This window comes from Pogoniulus pusillus, chromosome 23, assembly GCF_015220805.1.
Source record: "Pogoniulus pusillus isolate bPogPus1 chromosome 23, bPogPus1.pri, whole genome shotgun sequence".
Taxonomy (NCBI): Eukaryota; Metazoa; Chordata; class Aves; order Piciformes; family Lybiidae; genus Pogoniulus; species Pogoniulus pusillus.
In genome coordinates, this window is record NC_087286.1 from 16,880,769 (window position 1) to 16,898,591 (window position 17,823).

At 42.9% G+C, this 17,823-nt stretch overlaps 1 protein-coding gene across 6 annotated transcripts in view; it reads right to left on the bottom strand.

Annotated features, from left to right (window-relative positions):
* The window catches only part of MPP7 (MAGUK p55 scaffold protein 7), a 151,786-nt gene that overhangs the window by 48,745 nt on the left and 85,218 nt on the right, over positions 1–17,823 (bottom strand). For all 6 annotated transcript variants that reach the window (XM_064162776.1, XM_064162772.1, XM_064162775.1 and 3 more), the window contains one exon: positions 7,258–7,389. In XM_064162776.1, the coding sequence (XP_064018846.1) occupies positions 7,258–7,389 (132 nt within the window). The remainder of the gene's footprint in view (positions 1–7,257; positions 7,390–17,823) is intronic.

Genomic DNA, 17,823 nt, shown 5'->3' on the forward strand with positions numbered 1-17,823 from the left:
TTTTTACTTCACCTCTGAGTATAAGTGAGTGGTTAGGCTTCTCTTTCATCAGAGAAGTGTTATGTTTGAAGTGAGGTACATGAGCACTTCATACAGTTCCTTAATTAGATTGTTTTTATAGCTACCTTTCCTCTGCTTACATGAAACATGAACATGATTTTTATCACTACTTCACTTTTTAGCTGTTTCATAAAGCTGAAATCTGTGCAAATGAGTAACAGGGCTGACATTTTACTACAATTAACACTTCAACTGACTGAAAATAAACTTGTTTCCCTCTATCTCTAAGATAAAAAATGTATGCAAGACATGGAGACAAAAAAATTGGGAGATTAATTACTATGTCTTAATATCTAAATTACACATATGGCAAAAAGAGAAAAATTAGAACAGTCACCACATGCTTTTTTGGTTGAAACTGTAATAGTAACCAGCACTCCACAGCAGGACCAATGTGATGAGTTTCTGCATTTTATTTTACATCTTAAATTTGTTAGCCTTAAATTCCATTCAGAAGCAAAGCAATTCTGCAATTTACCAACCTTATTATGTGGCTTTTATAATGTGATCACATCAGGGAACGTTTGTTTGTGTTAAGAGTTTTAAATGAGCCTGAGAGTTCCAAACCAGGTATTGAGCTGCAGTTAGCCTCACTTTAAAAACACCCAATTAGACTTCTGAGCAAGAAGAATCACATAGCACCAGGAATATGGCAAGCAAAGCATTAAGGCCTTTACCTTATATCTCAATAATAAGTTGACTCTGCAGCAGTAGATATTAATTGGAAGTTTATTATTCATACCTTGAAAGTTACTCTGTTTAAAAGTACAAAGCCTCTTTTCTTTGAGTACATCCATCAAAAAGAAAGAGAAGAAAACAAGCATTGGGATGCTAAAACCAACTATAAATGCAGGATATTTCCACTACATTCTTCATATAAAACAGAGGCTCCCCTAATTAATCAGGGGTGGGGGAAAAAAAGCCTTGAACAGAAAGGCTTTATGCCTCTTACTTGGAAGTCAACACTATTAAATGCCACTGAATGCAAAAGGATTTCTGACAGCCTTCCACTGCGACCACCCAGCTACGCCAGCCCTCTGCTGATGTCTGAATATGGGTACTTGATTTCATTTTGTTTTCAGGCAGAGGCTGAAAAAAACCAAACCCTTGTGTGCAATCAAAGCTCACAGTATTGACCCAGACAGCATCTGGAAGTAACAAGAAGGCTCTTGTCCAAGTGGAACGGTCACTTCATACTCCACGTGATTATCCCTACTGGCACAAAATGAGTTTTCCTAGCACAGATTAGCCAAATTTGAGAGATGCCAGAGTAAAGATAACAGGTAAATTGGAATTTTTAAACAAAGCACAAACCCAAGCTCAAATTCACAGGGAAGTTATTTAACCCCACTCAGCTCACTGTCAAGAACTCCTTTACAGCAAACGCAAAGCAAATGAGCAGAGCCACGAAAACCACTTTGAGTTTATGGATTTTTGCTGTACTTACAGTACACAAAGAAAAAAAAGGAGGTTCTTCAAATTCCCCTTCCCTCCCAATTTAGAACACTTAAGAAGAAAGCAAACACAAATGGATTTCTTTTTTTGAGTTGATTTTCTGAAAAAGCAGCTTCTCTTGTACTGCTGCCAGCCCTGCTTCAACTCTGAGGTATATATAATCTGGCAAGATTTCTCCTTATGAGATGTTCAGCTCCAGTACTTTCAGTTACATGTGCAGTGCAGCTCCTCATTTAGAGCTTTAAAAATGGAAGAAGGTTAGACTGGACCTTGAGAGCTGGAAAATATTTTTAGTGCTGCCAGCCAAAAGTGCAAGTTACCCTAAATGAGACATATACAGATGTAATAGCATAGCTCTGTATAAAATACTTTTAAAGGGAAAAATAAGGAGGTTGGGAGCCATATGGTGATCAGACTGAGAAAATGTTTAAAGGTATACCATGCAGAAGCACTAAAAATAATATAAGCCCCCTCAGCAAGGCTCTTTCACTGATTTTTGGGGTTGGGTGTGTCGAGATTTTGTCATTTTTAACATGATAATCACACTGATTGGTGAACATCACTTCAGGTTTCACAGGTGGGATCTTTATTTATCCATATATCTGCAGGTTCCAGAATATAAACAGTATAAGCCTTAGTTGTTAAAGGAAAGAAAGAGTAGCCTATAAATCACTAATAAGAGTTTGAAAGATCACAGGCTCACTGGGTGTTAGGTGTTGGAAGGGACCCAAGGAGATCGAGTCCAAGCCCCCTGCCAGAGCAGGACCATACTATCTAACACAGATCACAGAGGAACACATCCAGACAGGCCTTGAAAGTCTCCAGAGAAGGAGACTCCACAACCTCTCTGGGGAGCCTGTGCCAGTGCTCTGTGACCCTTACAGGAAAGAAGTTCCCCCTTGTGTTGAGGCAGAACCTCCTGTGCTGCAGCTTACACCCATTGCTCCTTGTCCTATCCCAGGGAGCAGTGAGCAGAGCCTGTCCCCCCACTCCTGGCAGCCTTCAGATACTTATAAACATTTATCAAATCCCCTCTCAGTCTTCTCTTCTCCAGACTAAGCAGCCCCAGGTCCCTGAGCCTCTCCTCATAAGCCATGCCCTCCTGTACCCCCTTCAGGTACTGGAAGGCTGCTCTAAGGTTTCTCTGGAGCATTTCTTCTCCAGGCTGAACAATCCCAACTGTCTCACCTTGGCTTTGTAGGAATGATGCTTTGGTCCTCTGATATGCAAGCAAGAGCTGTCGAATTTACAGGAGCAGAACATGTAAATGACCATTTTATGCTATCACCATTCATTTCAGCCAAGTTCATTACAGAAATCAGCTTTGTAGTTCAAGCCACACAGGTAACAAAAAGAAATAGGAAGGTCCAGAGAATTCATCATTCCTTCCTTAAGGCAGGTGTCTACAATAGATGTCATTCTCTAGAGCTGCCTGTTTCTCTCTTGTCTATAGAGACAGCACAGAGATTAGTTTTCACAGTATCACAGTATCATCAGGGTTGGTTATATTTACATGAAATGAGCCTGTGTGACAAAGAGGCAACCATTATAAAGTGAAAAAGGTTCCTGTTCAGAACAGCTGCATGACTGCTCTCACAAACCTGGAATATCAGTTGAGAGCTGGAAGTACTGAGAGGGCAGGAACTGAACTGCTGCTAATATGGTTGTGCATCTCAGGTATCAGGAATGCTAACTGGGAGTATGGCAGTGGTTGAAAAAGTCCTGGAGGGGGAAACACAAATAAAACCCCACTGAGCTATCCAACAAAAAGCCTAATTATAGCCAGGTGAATTTTGGACTATCTGAAAAAAAAAAAGATGATGTTTCCACTTCCCTTTATTTAAGGTTCAAAGATGCTCTAAATTACCTTGTTCAGACAGAACCTTCTATTCTAACACAAGTTCACCTTTCTCGAGACACTGTGAGAATGGCATTTGCCAATTGGGGGCGGGGGGAACCCCAAACTAACCTGTGGAAGGATTACCAAAAGTTTATATCATCTCCTCCAAAAAAAATGGAGAAAAGTTCAGTACTGACTTCTGAACTGATGAAATCTGGCAAGCAGAAAGTCCTCCCACTAACCATGTGTTTCCCTCTCTTTTGAGCTGATTACTCCAGGGAACTCAAGCTTCATTAATAAGTGATTAACACCGGCTCAGCACAGCGGAGAGGTGCTGACCTGGGAGAAAAGCATGAACAAGTACAAGGGAAAATGTGCTGCACTTTTCTATAAAAATGGTCACTAGATGTGTTCCAAAGAAGTTTAGAAAGTGCCTGATTTGCTTCACAGAGAGCACTGCTGAAAGTCATCCAAAGGAGATAGCCAAGTCAGGAACGTCCAGGGTGTGCAACTGATGTAAAGCTTACGGCTTAGTGGAAAAACAGTCTTTGCTGTTTGTGTACAGCAGAGAACCAGAATGTATCTGAAGTGCAAGAAAAGTTCAGAGAGCTCAGGATCTTCAACTCAAGAAGCCAGAGGATCCCCAGCCCAGAAAGAAAAAAGTACTACATAGTACCTCCAGCCTCAACTCAGTAGCAAGAATCCTTACATAACGATGGAGGGAAGCAGCGGAGGGCAGCTGACCTCAACTGACCAAAGGGATATTCCAGACCATACAACACCCTGCTCAGCATATACAGCTGGAGGAAGGAGGAGGAAGGGGTATATCTGGAGTGATGGTGTTTTTCCTCCCAGGTAACAGCTAGGTGTGATGGAGCTCTGCTTTCCTGCCTGCCCATATAAGCAGTGAATAAATTCCTTGTTTTGATTTGCTTGCACATGCAGCTTTTGCTTTACCTATTAAACGTTCTGATATCAACCCAGGAGTTTTCTCACCTTCACCTTTCCAATTCTCTCCCACATCCCACTGGGGAAAAGGAGCAAGTGCTCAGCTCCCAGTCAGGGTCAAACCAATACAGAGGTGCCTGAAGTTCTCAGTATCCTTCTGGAGTGAAGGGGCAAGAACGGAATTTGAGGTACAGACCAAGGATAACCTTTGAGTAAGGCAGCTCAAACTGTCTAAGAGTGTTTAAAATCTCAAAAGCTAATATCCACTGGATGTATCTCATACAAAATTTCCTAAAAATCCACCAGTATTACTTTCAAAGCTGCTTCTAGCACCTGAAAGGAGCATACAAGAAAGCCAGGAAGGGACTTTTCACAAGAGCTTGTGGTGATAGGATGAGAAGGAATGAACTGAAGCTGGGTGAGAGCAGATTTAGCCTGGAGACTAGGAAGAAATTCTCTACAGTGAGGGGAGTGAGACACTGGAGCAGGTAGCCCAGGGTGGTTGTGGCTGCTCCTTTCCTGGAGGTGTTCAAAGCTAGGTTAGATGAGACCTTGAGCAACCTGTTCTAGTGAGAAGTGTCCCTGCCCCTGCAGATGGTTTGGATCTAGATGATCTTTAAGCTCCTTTCCAACCCAAACCATTCTATGAGTTATGAATTTATGCAATCCTTTTGGAGATATGATTAACTTACAGTACACAACTCATAAAACTCCTAATAACAAATCATGTCTGAAAGATGTAAATTAAGATTTTCTTAAGAGTTATCTGACAAATTAAGGAAAAAACAAATCTGTTTTCATTAACATTAAAAATAAGCTACTCCATTGGAACTCATTGCACAGTCTATGTTCTAATTCCTCCACACCTTTCAGAACACTCTTTCTGATGCAGTAATCCTAAAGGAACTTTGTTCTCTTTCTCAAAGAAAGCTTAAAGCTGTGATTGATTTTTTTTCCACATGACAAAACATTCCATAAAATAAAATTTTACTTATGCCTATGGGCACCTGCAGCCCATCAATACCAAAGCTCATTCCCTACTTACTGATGCCAGAAATCCATCAAGAAAAAAGAGTGACAGTGAGATATCTGCTGTGGGACAGACTATCCCACTATACTTGTTGAGATACTGGAACATGTTCACAGGCGGGCAACAAAGCTGGTGAGAGGCCTGGAACACAAACCCTAAGAGGAGAGGCTGAGGGAGCTGGGGGTGTGCAGCCTGGACAAAAGGCTCAGGGGTGACCTCATTGCTGTCTACAGCTACCTGAAGGGAGATTGCAGCCAGGTGGGGTTGGTCTCTTCTCCCAGGCAACCAGTAAAGAACAAGGGGACACAGTCTCAAGTTGTGCCAGGGGAGGTCTAGGCTGGATGTGAGGAGGAAGTTGTTGGCAGAGAGTGATTGGCATTGGAATGGGCTGCTCAGGGAGGTGGTGGAGTCATCATCCCTGAAGGTGTTGAAGAAAAGCCTGGATGAGGCACTTAGTGCCATGGTCTGGTTGATTGGACAGGGCTGGGTGCTAGGCTGGACTGGCTGATCTTGGAGGTCTCTTCCAATCTGATTGATTCTATGATCCCTGTATGTCTAATAGAGGCACTGCTCTCCCTCTGTCATCTCAAGTACAAATTCATGGCCTTCTCCAAGTAACTTTGCAGATACTTGCCCAGGATTGCTATCCATTAAAACAAATATCCAGTACAACATAAACCAGAGCCCTTACAGGTTTGCAGGAGAAATACAGTTACATTTTATACAAGATGACTCCCACTCTACAGCAAATAAAAATATCCAAACCACTACAGCATTTTAATATGCTTGCAACACAACCTGGGTTTAGCCCTTTCATTTTTTCCAGATATCCCCATGAAGATATTAACTTTCTACTATTCATAACCCAAAGTAGAACAACAGGCATCTTAAATTTGACCAGATTTCAATTCAAGTCTTTGAAAATATGTTTTTATGCTTTCATTTGGTGCATCAAAAGGTCACTTTGTTGGGTTTTTTTTTTCACATGAATGCTAACAGGCACAGTTCACAAACCAGGGTCAAGATTTCCGTGGGGATTCATTCTCCCTCTCTCATTCTAAAACAAGTTCATGATTCAAATTCAAGATAAACGATGAATATATTACTGATCTAACTGCTCAGGCTGGCCCACATATACAATGTTCAAACATCATGAATGAACACAATCTCATTACTCATTTCCTGTGCTTGACTAACAATGGCTGTGAATGGAAGTCATGAGGGTATTACTGAATGTAGGAACTGTTGGAGAGAGTTCAACAGACAGCTATGATGATGGTTAAGGGACTGGAGCATCTCTCTTATGAGGAAAGACTGAGACCTGGGGCTGCTTAGCCTGGAAAACAGAAGGCTGAAAGGGTGTTCAAAAAAAGCCTGGCTGAGGCACTTAGTGCCATGGTCTGGTTGACTGGCTAGGGCTGGGTGCTAGGTTGGACTGGCTAAGCTTGGAGGTCTCTTCCAACCTGGCTGATTCTATGACCTTATCAATATCCACAACTACTTGAAGAGTGGCTGTCAGGAGGATGAAACCAGTCTCTTTTCAGTGATATCCAGTGATAGGGCAAGAGTCAATGGATATAAACTCAATCACAGGGAATTCCATCTTGGCATGAAGAGAAACTCCTCTATTGTGAGGGTGCTGGTGTCCTGTCCCAGTCTGCCCACAGAGGTTGTGGAGCCTCCTTCGCTAGAGACCTTCAAAACCTACCTGGGCACATTCCTGTGTGATCTGCCCTAATTGATCCTGCTTTGCAGGGGTGTCAGACTCAATGACCTGTGGAGGTCCCTTCCAACCCCTGCCACTCAGTGACTCTGAATAAACATTTACAAAGTCCATCTATCCACATTTCAAGGTAATGTTGCCTATTCACCTTCCTTATCTGAGCACAAACACAACTCCCCCAAACAAAAGACAGTCACTCACCAACGGTTCCCTGTTTTTGACAAGCCTGATTATTTTAACTGAATCTTCTTCCTCATCAATATCATCAGGCATGGGAGGCAAGACTGGATCATAGTTCTTCTGAGCAACAGTATCGTGTACAGAGAGCAAAGCCTGGAAACATTAACAGTCAGGACGTTACTCGGCATCTGCAAAGGTTATGAAGGACAAAGCAGAGTCCAATGCATGGGGATTAAATGTCACTCTGTATATGATTTTAACACAGTGTGCTAGTTTGAAGCAGGCTAGAATGTTTTGGTGAGAAGAACTAGATTGCAGGCTGTGGAAAGAAAACAGTGGTGATGTCTACTTCGCTCACAGGCTTGCTGAGATGTATAGGAACAAGAAATAAAAACATAGATAACCACTCTCACTTGGGCTGCTGGCTGAGCTCCATCTTACTCTCTAACCTCACCCTCCACTTTGGACTAATCCACTTTGCTTCCTAACCCCATGGCTGAACCTCCATTCTTCCTTGGGACTGGGGTAAGGTTGAAAGGGGTAGGGGGAAGGTGAAGGGGTGGTTGAGAGCCCCTCCTGGGGACTCAGGTTTCTGGGAGGGGAGTTGTGTTTCTGTATTACCTTTTACCCTGTATATTTCTGTCTATAACTGTATATACTGTAAGTATCTGTTTGTATATAATTTTATGGCTACTGTACCCCAGTCAGCCTCCAACTACCACATCCCCTACCAGCCTTTCTTTATTTGTGAGCAGCAGGTCAAGCAGGGCACTTAGTGCCATGGTCTAGTTGATTGGATAGGGCTGGGTGCTAGATTGGACTGCATGATCTTGGAGGTCTCTTCCAACCTGGTTGATTCTATGATTCTATATTGTGCTAGCTGTAAATATAAGCTTCATTCATATTTCCAGAGCTGGCTGAGTCTAGTCTGGGTGATTTCTAAAGTGTGGGGGGAGAGGGAACACCCAACCCATCACATATAGGTCAAACTGATGTAAGAACTCCATAGAGTATGTGGTTTTGTCTGCACAGTGTGGGCATTTAGTGGTGTGTACAGAACTGGCTTTATACAGGCAAAAATACCAGGTGCTTTGCAAAGTAGCTTGGAAGTACAAGAACTATGAACAAAACACCTGGTTTCCTAAAGTAAAAACAGCTCTCTCTTTCTCCTGGATGAAAAATTCCTTTGTTCCAGTAAGCATTCCTATCACACAAATAAGCATATGAAGAGACTTCCAGTACTTCTGATCAGGCATGAGATGCTTCAGAGTGGTTCTAGAAGCTCCCCTGCTTACTGGCTACCTTTTATAATAAGATCCTTTCACACAAGCTCCAAATTATGTTAGGAATTTTTAATTTATTGTGGAATTCATGACTGAGATTGAGGAACACAGTGCTGAAACATCTAGGTCCAGGCAGGTGCTTATCAACCACCATCAGGCATGGCATTGTGATAAAAACCATTGCAAACCCACCAGGCATTCCTGGTTTCCTTCCCAAGTCACAGTTGCACTAATTACTGCCAGTAGTTATTAGCTCCTTCTCAACAAAGATTGGCTTTACTTCAGATCTGAGCTAAAACCCTCAGGCTTTGTCCTAGAAAAGTGTATTATGAAGAGTTACTGAAGTAAGTGGGGGGCATCAAGAAAAGTAGTCTAGGGAGGTTCTCCTCCCCCTCCACTCTGTCCTGGGGAGTCCACACCTAGAATGCCAAGTCCAGTTTTGGGCTCCCTAGTTCAAAAGAGACAGGGATCTACTGGAGAGAGTCCAACAGAGAGCTACAAAGATGATTGTGGAACTTGATTTTCTCTCCTATGAGAGACCTGGGGCTGTTTAGCCTTGAGAAATGAAGGACAAAAGGATCTTATTAATGTCTATAAACACCTGAGAGGAGGTGTCAGGACAAAGGTGATGGTCTCTTTTTAGTGGTTCCCAGTGACAGAACAAGGGAAAAAAGGTCCAAGCTAGAACACAGGAGGTTCCACCCTGTCTATCAGTCCAGACTTGCACAAAACAGGCTGGGACTTCTTACAAAAGCAAACAACTTCCAAGTGCCAGGAACTAAAACTTGTATCCTATGGTGAACGAGTTCTACCCAGAGTAATGGTGCTGTAATGTAAAGGCAGAAGTGTCCTCTTCTTTTTTTTTTTCACATAAGAAGGGATCAACCTCCATAATACTAATTTTGACCTGTCACAAGAAACTGCAGTATGCGTAGGATTTTTGTTATTATCATTATAATTTAAGGTTTGAGGGTTTCCTTTCAAATAGCTCTTCAGAATTACACAACAAGAGAATTAACCAGGTTGGAAAAGACCTTTGAGATCATCGAGTCCAACCTATCACCTAATACCTTCTAATTAACTAAACCATGGTACTAAATGCCTCGTCCAAACTCCTTTTAAACACCCCCAGGGATGGCAACTCCACCACCTCCCTGAGCAGCCCATTCCAATGCCAATCACTCTTGCTGTGAAAAACTTCTTCCTAACATCCAGCTTGAACCTGCCTTGGCACAGCTTGAGGCTGTGTCCCCTTGTTCTGTCACTGGTTGCCTGGCAGAAGAGACCAACCCCACCTGGCTACAACCTCCTTTCAGGTAGTTGCAGACAGCAATGAGGTCTCCCTTGAGCCTCCTCTTCTCCAGGCTGCACACCCCCAGCTCCCTCAGCCTCTCCTCTTAGGGTTTGTGCTCCAAGAACTATGCACCTGCGATTCACAACATTCAGGTCACATCTATTTAAGCACCTCTGGAGAAAAAGATTTTACTTCATCTCTAAGTTCTATGCTTATGATTCACTAAAGTAAACACAGTCCATATTTAGAACTTGAAAGAAAGTATGATTCAAACTCCTGCACTACCTAAACATAAATATTGATGTTCAGCTAAATTCTTAGACGTGACCTAGCTGGCAATGAATACTTTCATCAGACCCCTGAAATGTCTAATAACCAGTGCTGTATTTTTCATATTAAGTCTATCACTGATTATTTCACAGTTTGTAAATTGAAATTTCACTCTGTCAACTTACACATAGAAAAATCTGGAAACAAGATTCTAAGTTCTTTTTTTCTTAAAAGCATCCTGAAACTTTAAATGTTTATTTAAATTTGGAGCATTACTAATGAAAACAGTCCTATCTTTTGAATCACAGAATCAGTCAGGGTTGGAAGGGACCACAAGGATCAGACAGTTCCAATCCTCTACCATGCCCAGGGACAACTTAATCTAGAGCAGCCTGGCCACAGCCTCATCCAGCCTGGCCTTAAACACCTCCAGCCATGGGACCTCAACCACCTCCCTGGGCAACCCATTCCAGCCTCTCACCACTCTCATGCTGAACAACTTCCTCCTCACGTCCAGCCTGAACCTACCCATCTCCAGTTTTGCTCCATTCCCCCTAGTCTTGTCACTCTCTGAGAGCCTAAAAAGTCCCTCCCCAGCTTTTTTGTAGGTCCCCTCCAGTTACTGGAAGGCCACAAGAAGGTCACCTCAGAGCCTCCTCTTCTCCAGTCTGAACAGCCCCAACTCTTTCAGTCTGTCCTCACAGCAGAGCTGCTGCAGCCCTCTGAGCATCCCCATGGCCCTTCTCTGGACATGCTCCAGCATCTCCACATCATTCTTGTAACAGGGGCTCCAGAACTGGATGCAGTACTCCAGGTGGGGTCTCAGCAGAGCGGAGAGGAGGGGGAGAATCACCTCCCTTGCCCTGCTGGCCACATTTCTCCTGATGCAGCCCAGGATCCAGTTGGCCCTGTGGGCTGCAAGTGCAGGGGTCTCGAACCAAGCTTTCTGAAAGCCAATAGCTGCAGCAGGCTGTGTCACTGCCAGCCCAGCTGCTGGTTACTTTGCCTGTGGAGCAGATTACTGTCCTTGGCAGGAGAGTCAGCAGAATGGGACAAAATGGCTCATGACTTTGCTGTCCTAGTCCACAGCCTGGATCATTAGCAACAGCCACCTACTCTGGCAGTTCAGATTAAACTCCATCAGGTGAGATCAAGACATTTTCCCACCTCTTTGCTTTGCAAGGGTGATGGTAACTTCCACTGAGGCTGGCAAACAGATGTTACATCAGAGGGGAAAAGTAACTTCACCAGCAACCACAGTGACGTGCCTCTGAATTCACCTGGCAGAGCTCATCCTCCAGAGAGCCCTAACCATATTGCATTTTTCTTTTGAGGGAGGGTTACAGAAGACAAAGACAGACAGAAAGACAGACAGAAAGACAGACAGAATGATAAAAAGACACACCTAAAACCCCCTAAACCAAACCAACCAACCACAAAACAAACAACCCCCTCAAAAAAACTCAAACCAAAAACAAACAAACAAACAAAAAAAACCAACCCAAACCAACCCAACCTAAAAGTATTAGTGGAAAAAATTACCCAAGATTGGAAAGATTAATTTATTGAGTAATTTCCCTAAGTTAAATCAAGGGAGTGAAGTCATTTTGTGATAGGTATTGGAGAAGGAAAGCTGAAAGAGCTGGGAGAAGACTGAACCCACTGAACAAAAGACAATCAGAGCATCAAAATGGAAGAAGAAGCATAAGAGAAGTAACAGCTAAATGTCTAAGAACTTAAAAAGCAGGAGAATTAAGTCCTTTACGCTTTCAACTTGACTTGGATGCAGCTGGGTTGCAGCAGTGAATCGAAATACTTGATCAAATATTTAATGAAGATGCAATTCATATTTAATTAACAATGTAGATGGAATAGGTTTGTATTTTTAATGACCATCATATATTAATGGTCTTAGTATAGCAACACCTCAGTTGGATCAATATTCAGTATATATTACTTTTTCCTCTTCACTTTGGTGGATTTATTCAGGACTGTGTTAACTTCTTTTCACACAAGGGAAATAATTTCCTTGCTTGAAAATGCAGCTTCTTGATTTCAGATTCACCAGTCTGAACTGATGGGTTTACCTGCAGCTGGTAGCCAGACAGTGACAGCCAACAGAAAGTGAACATTCTGCATCTTCAGACTCCTGTTTCCTCTGCTCCTTGTTCACAGCCACTAGAGACGCTTCCAAAGTCAAACTGCTCTCAATGTTCACAGCAACACGCAGCCCATCCGTGTCATCTGGTAAAGGTGTTAATATTCTTCCAGATGACATCCCTGTGCTTTTCCTCAGTTGTGGAGAGTGGTAGAATATGCTCTGCTTTTAAATCAATAGTGAAGAATCTGAACAAAGTCTCTTTCATGGTTGCAATGTGATTCATTTAGCTGAAGTGTTCTTCAAGCTTTAAGCCCTATTTAAATAACTTCCAAGAGGACAGTTTGCTTTCAGAGTGGAAAACACTGGGGCAGAAGCACTCTTCCAATATCTTCACAATCCTTCATCAACCGGAGAGCAGCGAGGAAGAATGGGACCTGGGGGTACTGGTAGATAGTAGCTGAACATGAGCCAGCAGTGTGCCCAGGTGGCCAAGAGAGCCAATGGCATCCTGGGCTGCATCAGGAACAGTGCGGCCAGTAGGACAAGGGAGGTTATTCTACCCCTGTACAGAGCACTGGTCAGGCCACACCTTGAATTCAGGGCCCCTCAATTCAAGAGAGATGTTGCAGTACTGGAACATGTCCACAGGAGGGCGACAAAGCTGTGAAGGGCCTGGAGCACAGCCCTGTGAGGAGAGGCTGAGGGAGCTGGGGGTGTGCAGCCTGCAGAAGAGGAGGCTCAGGGCAGAGCTCATTGCTGTCTACAACTACCTGAAGGGAGGCTGTAGCCAGGTGGGGTTGGTCTCTTCTGCCAGGCAAGCAGCAACAGAACAAGGGGACACAGTCTCAAGGTGTGCCAGGGGAGGTCTAGGCTGGATGTTAGGAAGAAGTTTTTCACAGCAAGAGTGATTGGCATTGGAATGGGCTGCCCAGGGAGGTAAATCCTGTCTCTTGAACCAGCAACATTCTTTTTGAAAGGCCAGCAAAACAGCAGGTGTAAGGAAAAAATGCTCACAGTTGTCTAAAATATTTGTGATGAAGGCACTTAAGAGATTTATGAGTTATTACTCTGAATCTTGCCACTGACTGGAAACCCAGCAATGTGCAAAAACAGAGAAAAAGAAATGATACTGGACTACTATTTCAGATTCATCAATGAACTAGAAAAAAGGAGGCTGTTGAACAAATGAATGGAGAATTCAAAAGAAATACGGCCTGGCAAAGGTGAAGGAAAATCACCACTGAAGGAAAAAGCAGCATAAAAAGATGACAGCTAAAAAAGAGATGATTTGCTTCATATTGTGCAGTTTTTCCACTTTCACTAGCTGAATAGAATTGCTACTTGAATGGGATGATTCTGTCCACAGTGATTTTTTCCTAACCCTAAATTACCAGCTTTAGAGGTGCTGCCAACCTTGGCATGCTGGATGTGAACATTCCAGTTAGGTGTGTACAGTTCAGTGTTCTTACACTGGCTAGAGTTGGGACATCATCACAGAATGGCTTAGGTTGGAAGGGACCTCAGGGATCACAGGATGTTAGGGGTTAGAAGAGACCCAAAAAGATCATCAAGAACAGGACCAGAGCAGGACCATACAATCTAGCTCAGGTCACAGAGGAACACATCCAGACAGGCCTTGAAAGGCTCCAGAGGAGAAGACTCCACAGGCTCTCTGGGGAGCCTGTGCCAGTGCTCTGTGACCCTCATAGTAAAGAAGTTTCCCCCTTATCTTGAGGTGGAATCTCTTGTGCTGCAGCTTCCATCCATTGCTTCTTGCCTATAGCTTGTTCCCCCCTCCTGACCCCCAGCCCTCAGATATTTATAGACATTTATTAAATCCCCTCTCAGTCTTCTCTTCTCCAGACTAAAAAGCTCCAGGTCCCTCAGCCTCTGTTCACCAGGCAGTGCTCCAGTCCCCTGATCATCCTCACAGCCCTCATAGACCTTCTCCAGCAGACCCCTGTCCCTCCTAAATTGGGGAGCCCAAAACTGAATGAAGCACTCATCTACTCCAACCCCACTGCCACAGGCAGGGATGCCTCCCAATTAGACTTAGTTGCCCAAGGCTTCATCCAATCTGGCCTTAAACAGCTCCAGAGAGGAGACAATCCACAGCCACTCTGGGCAACCTATTCCAGAGCCTCCCCACTCTCATACTGAAGCACTTCTTTCTAAAGATCCAGTATAAACCTACTCTTCCTCAGCTTAAAACCACTCCCCCTTGGCCTGTTGGTAGATGTCCTTATGAAAAGTTCCCCTCCAGCCTTCCAGTCCCACTGTGCATATGTAGTATCCACAGGCCACTGTGCACATGTGGAAAGATGGATGGGATGCTGGCATCAGCAGTTGCTTATCAAATCCAGTTTAGAATTTACAAACTTCAAGTCAAGACATGAAAAACAGGAGAGGACAATGGATAAGGCATGCTTCAAGCTGCACGAAACACTTTCTTTTTTGAAAGAAACCTCAATAAACATTGGAAACATTTCTATGAAGGACAAGGAGCTTTGGTTTCATTATCTGCAGCTTTAGGCTTTGGGTTTTTTCCCCTCTCATGGTTCTATTCTGAAGAAAAGCTAAAGTGGAACTTACTGGATTAAAATGTTTACCCATGCAGATAGTTTATGCTTTGTGAATCTGAAAGTCAAGTATACATCAAATGAATTGCAAACAAAGCAGCAAGTGTAAAGCCTTTTCATCACAATGTCTGCATCTTTACCATCTGAAATCAAATTAAACACACCCAAACCCCATGTTAAGGCATCTGTATTTTCTTTGAACAGCACATTGAGGCTGTCCATGGCTAAGTTAATCTGAAAACATTCCCAGTCATGTGAGAGCACTTTTCCTTTCACTCTGTCAGTTATCTTAAAATTACTTGCAAAATTCTGGTTGTTCTGCTTTAATGAAAGAGAAGCCAAGAAAAAAACTTCATGTATGCCCCCTGCTTGTTCCCTGAGCTACAGGTACAATGCCCAAAGTGATCCAAATCCCTCACATTCTTGTATACCACAATGCATTGAAGTAATTCACAGTCCTGCCTCGTGCCCTTACTTAGGTATCTGCTTTATGATTCAGACCAGCAGCTGCAAAGCTTTCAGCCCACATAAACAGAAGATAAACTCCTCTGAAACAGGCAGAAGCACCACTGGCATTCTTAGGGGGGTTTCAAAAGCTTCATTTACTCTGAGTTATTAAGAGGTACAAACATCCTTCAGAACAGCACAGTGCCATAAGCCTTCAAAATAATTGTTCTGCCCATTACACCAACGGCCACAAAGGATGCATTAGGTAGGAATTTAAACCGCTCTAAATTTACCCTAATAGAGCTCAAGTTCAAATGGTAAAGTGCTCGTTTCAATATGCAATGATCAGGAATGTAACTGCTGTTATAAACACAAAGTTAAGAGCTAGTTAGAGCTGAATAATAGATCCTCAGCCTGTCTCAAGGTTAATGTAATTGGGGTAACATCGTTCACTGGACAACAATGGCACATTCTTTTTACAGTCTTTTCTGCTTGCAGCCCACACCAGCAAAACAAGTGCCTAAAATGCTCATTCCTGCAATTAGCTGGTTTAGGCTTTCAGATTTCAGATAAATAACAACTATGCTTCTGTGCTATGCCACTGTCTCAGGAAAAAGAGAGCCTTTCCAGCTTCTTGCAAAAGAAACAGAGAGCTACTGTTCAAGAAAGCTTTTTAATTAGAAGTGGAAGTTACTTTGGAAGTTTTCAAGTCTTTCATCCACAGTTTGATCCTCTGTCATATACACTACATCTCTTTCCTCACAGTGCCTCTCACTGAGCTTCTGGCCATTCACACACAGAAGCAACTTCAGAGCTCACTTCTCTTCTTCCTACTTGCATCCCTACTGGCAGGTAAGGCCATTTTGCTAACTTGATTGTGACACATGCTTGAAAAATCCAGAATTCCATTCCTTTTTAGGCATATTTTGTGTTAATATCTTGAACCTTAGGCTTGCCCAATTATGTTTTATTGTGTTTGTTGTTGTTTTTTTAACAACCAGCTCAGCAGACCTTGCAGACTTGCATACCCTGGAAGCTTAAGCAGTTATTAACTGTTATCTTCCTCAGCTGACTGCAACCATTCGATCACACACTTGTGGTTCTGCTGGAAAAGAGCTGAAGCTGAATAAGCTGCTGTACTTGTGCTTCCTGAGTCAGAGATAACAAGATGCATTTCAAAGAGCTAATTTCTGATCTACTTAAAAATCAAATGCTGAATTAAATTGGATTTGGGTGCTTAAGGTGTGGAAATGCTCTTTTGCTTGTTGATATCTTTAACAAGGTACAGAAGGATTACAGAATGTAAATTCTAAGTCTTTATCCAACGTTGGAAGCTAAAAGCAGCAGATGTGGCTGGCCTGCATCCATGGGACTCAGCAATTACATTTTAACTCTATAAGGCAAATGCAAAATCTCACACACAGCTAAACAAATCCACTCGATTTCCTGGAGCTACAGGCTTTGCTCACTCCCAGACCTCTGTTTTAATCAGAAAAGATAAATCACAACCATTCATAATTCATTTAATTTAGGTAAAGGATGCCACATTTTAGAGCAGGAAAAAAAAAATCCCACTGGGTGTAACTGGATATTGCATTCAGCTTTATTAAAGACCAGAAATACCCCATTTATTATTATTGGGGTTTTTTTTCCCCAGAAGAAAATGCACCTGACAAAACCTTGGAATGACTTTTAGGACATTTTGAAAGTCTTAGCTCTGCTAAGTGTAACTGCCTCACAGAAATTATTTTGCTCTTTAAAGCATTTCTCCCTGGATGAAAACCACCAACACCGCAACTTGTCAAAGCTTCACTCATCAAGACACAAGCACTCAGAAATACCTTCAAACAAAACAATGTTGTAACTCAAAATGAAAATACAGAAATATTGATGATGAAAAACTCTCCCAGCCTCCTTGGGCATGTTAACCAAATCTGCAATGCTCTAATCACTTTGCTAGACCTGCCGCTTTACATCATGGAACTGGTGGAAGCAGTGATGTAGTGCAGTAAGCTAATCCTAATCATCCTTCTTTGTGCCATGAGCATGAGAAGCAGAGCTGCAGGAGAGTGGATGCTTTCCTGCTGGCTCCAGCTGACACTGCAGTTAGAAGTCAGGTTACAAGAGCAAAGTTCCTCCCCAAGAACAACATGCAGCCATCTTAAATTAATCCCAAATTAAGCCATATACAACTTTTTTAGGCAAAGCCTATGAAACAAAATTGGAAAAGACAGATGTGTTACCCCAAGGAATTTCAGATGTGTGGGGAGAAGTTGTTCTAGACATCATTTTGCCCTTGCAATCTAGAAGGAAAGAAAGAAAGAAACTCTCTCCAGCTATCAACCTAATTGCGAAGAGCTACAAAGTCTTATGCAATGTAGAGCATAAGCTCAGATACAGCTGAACAGACCTGAGGGCATCTCTGGGAAGGAATTGGAAATGCTGAGTCCCAACAACTTCATTCCTTTCCCTTTTCCACCCTTGAAAGAGCAAAGAAAACCAGCAGAAGAATCTCAAGTGAACAGCCTCAGACCGACTGCAGCAGCACACCTGCCTAGTCAACGTGATGGAGGAAGGAGCAGTGATAATCTACCACCTTTTTCAGACATGCTT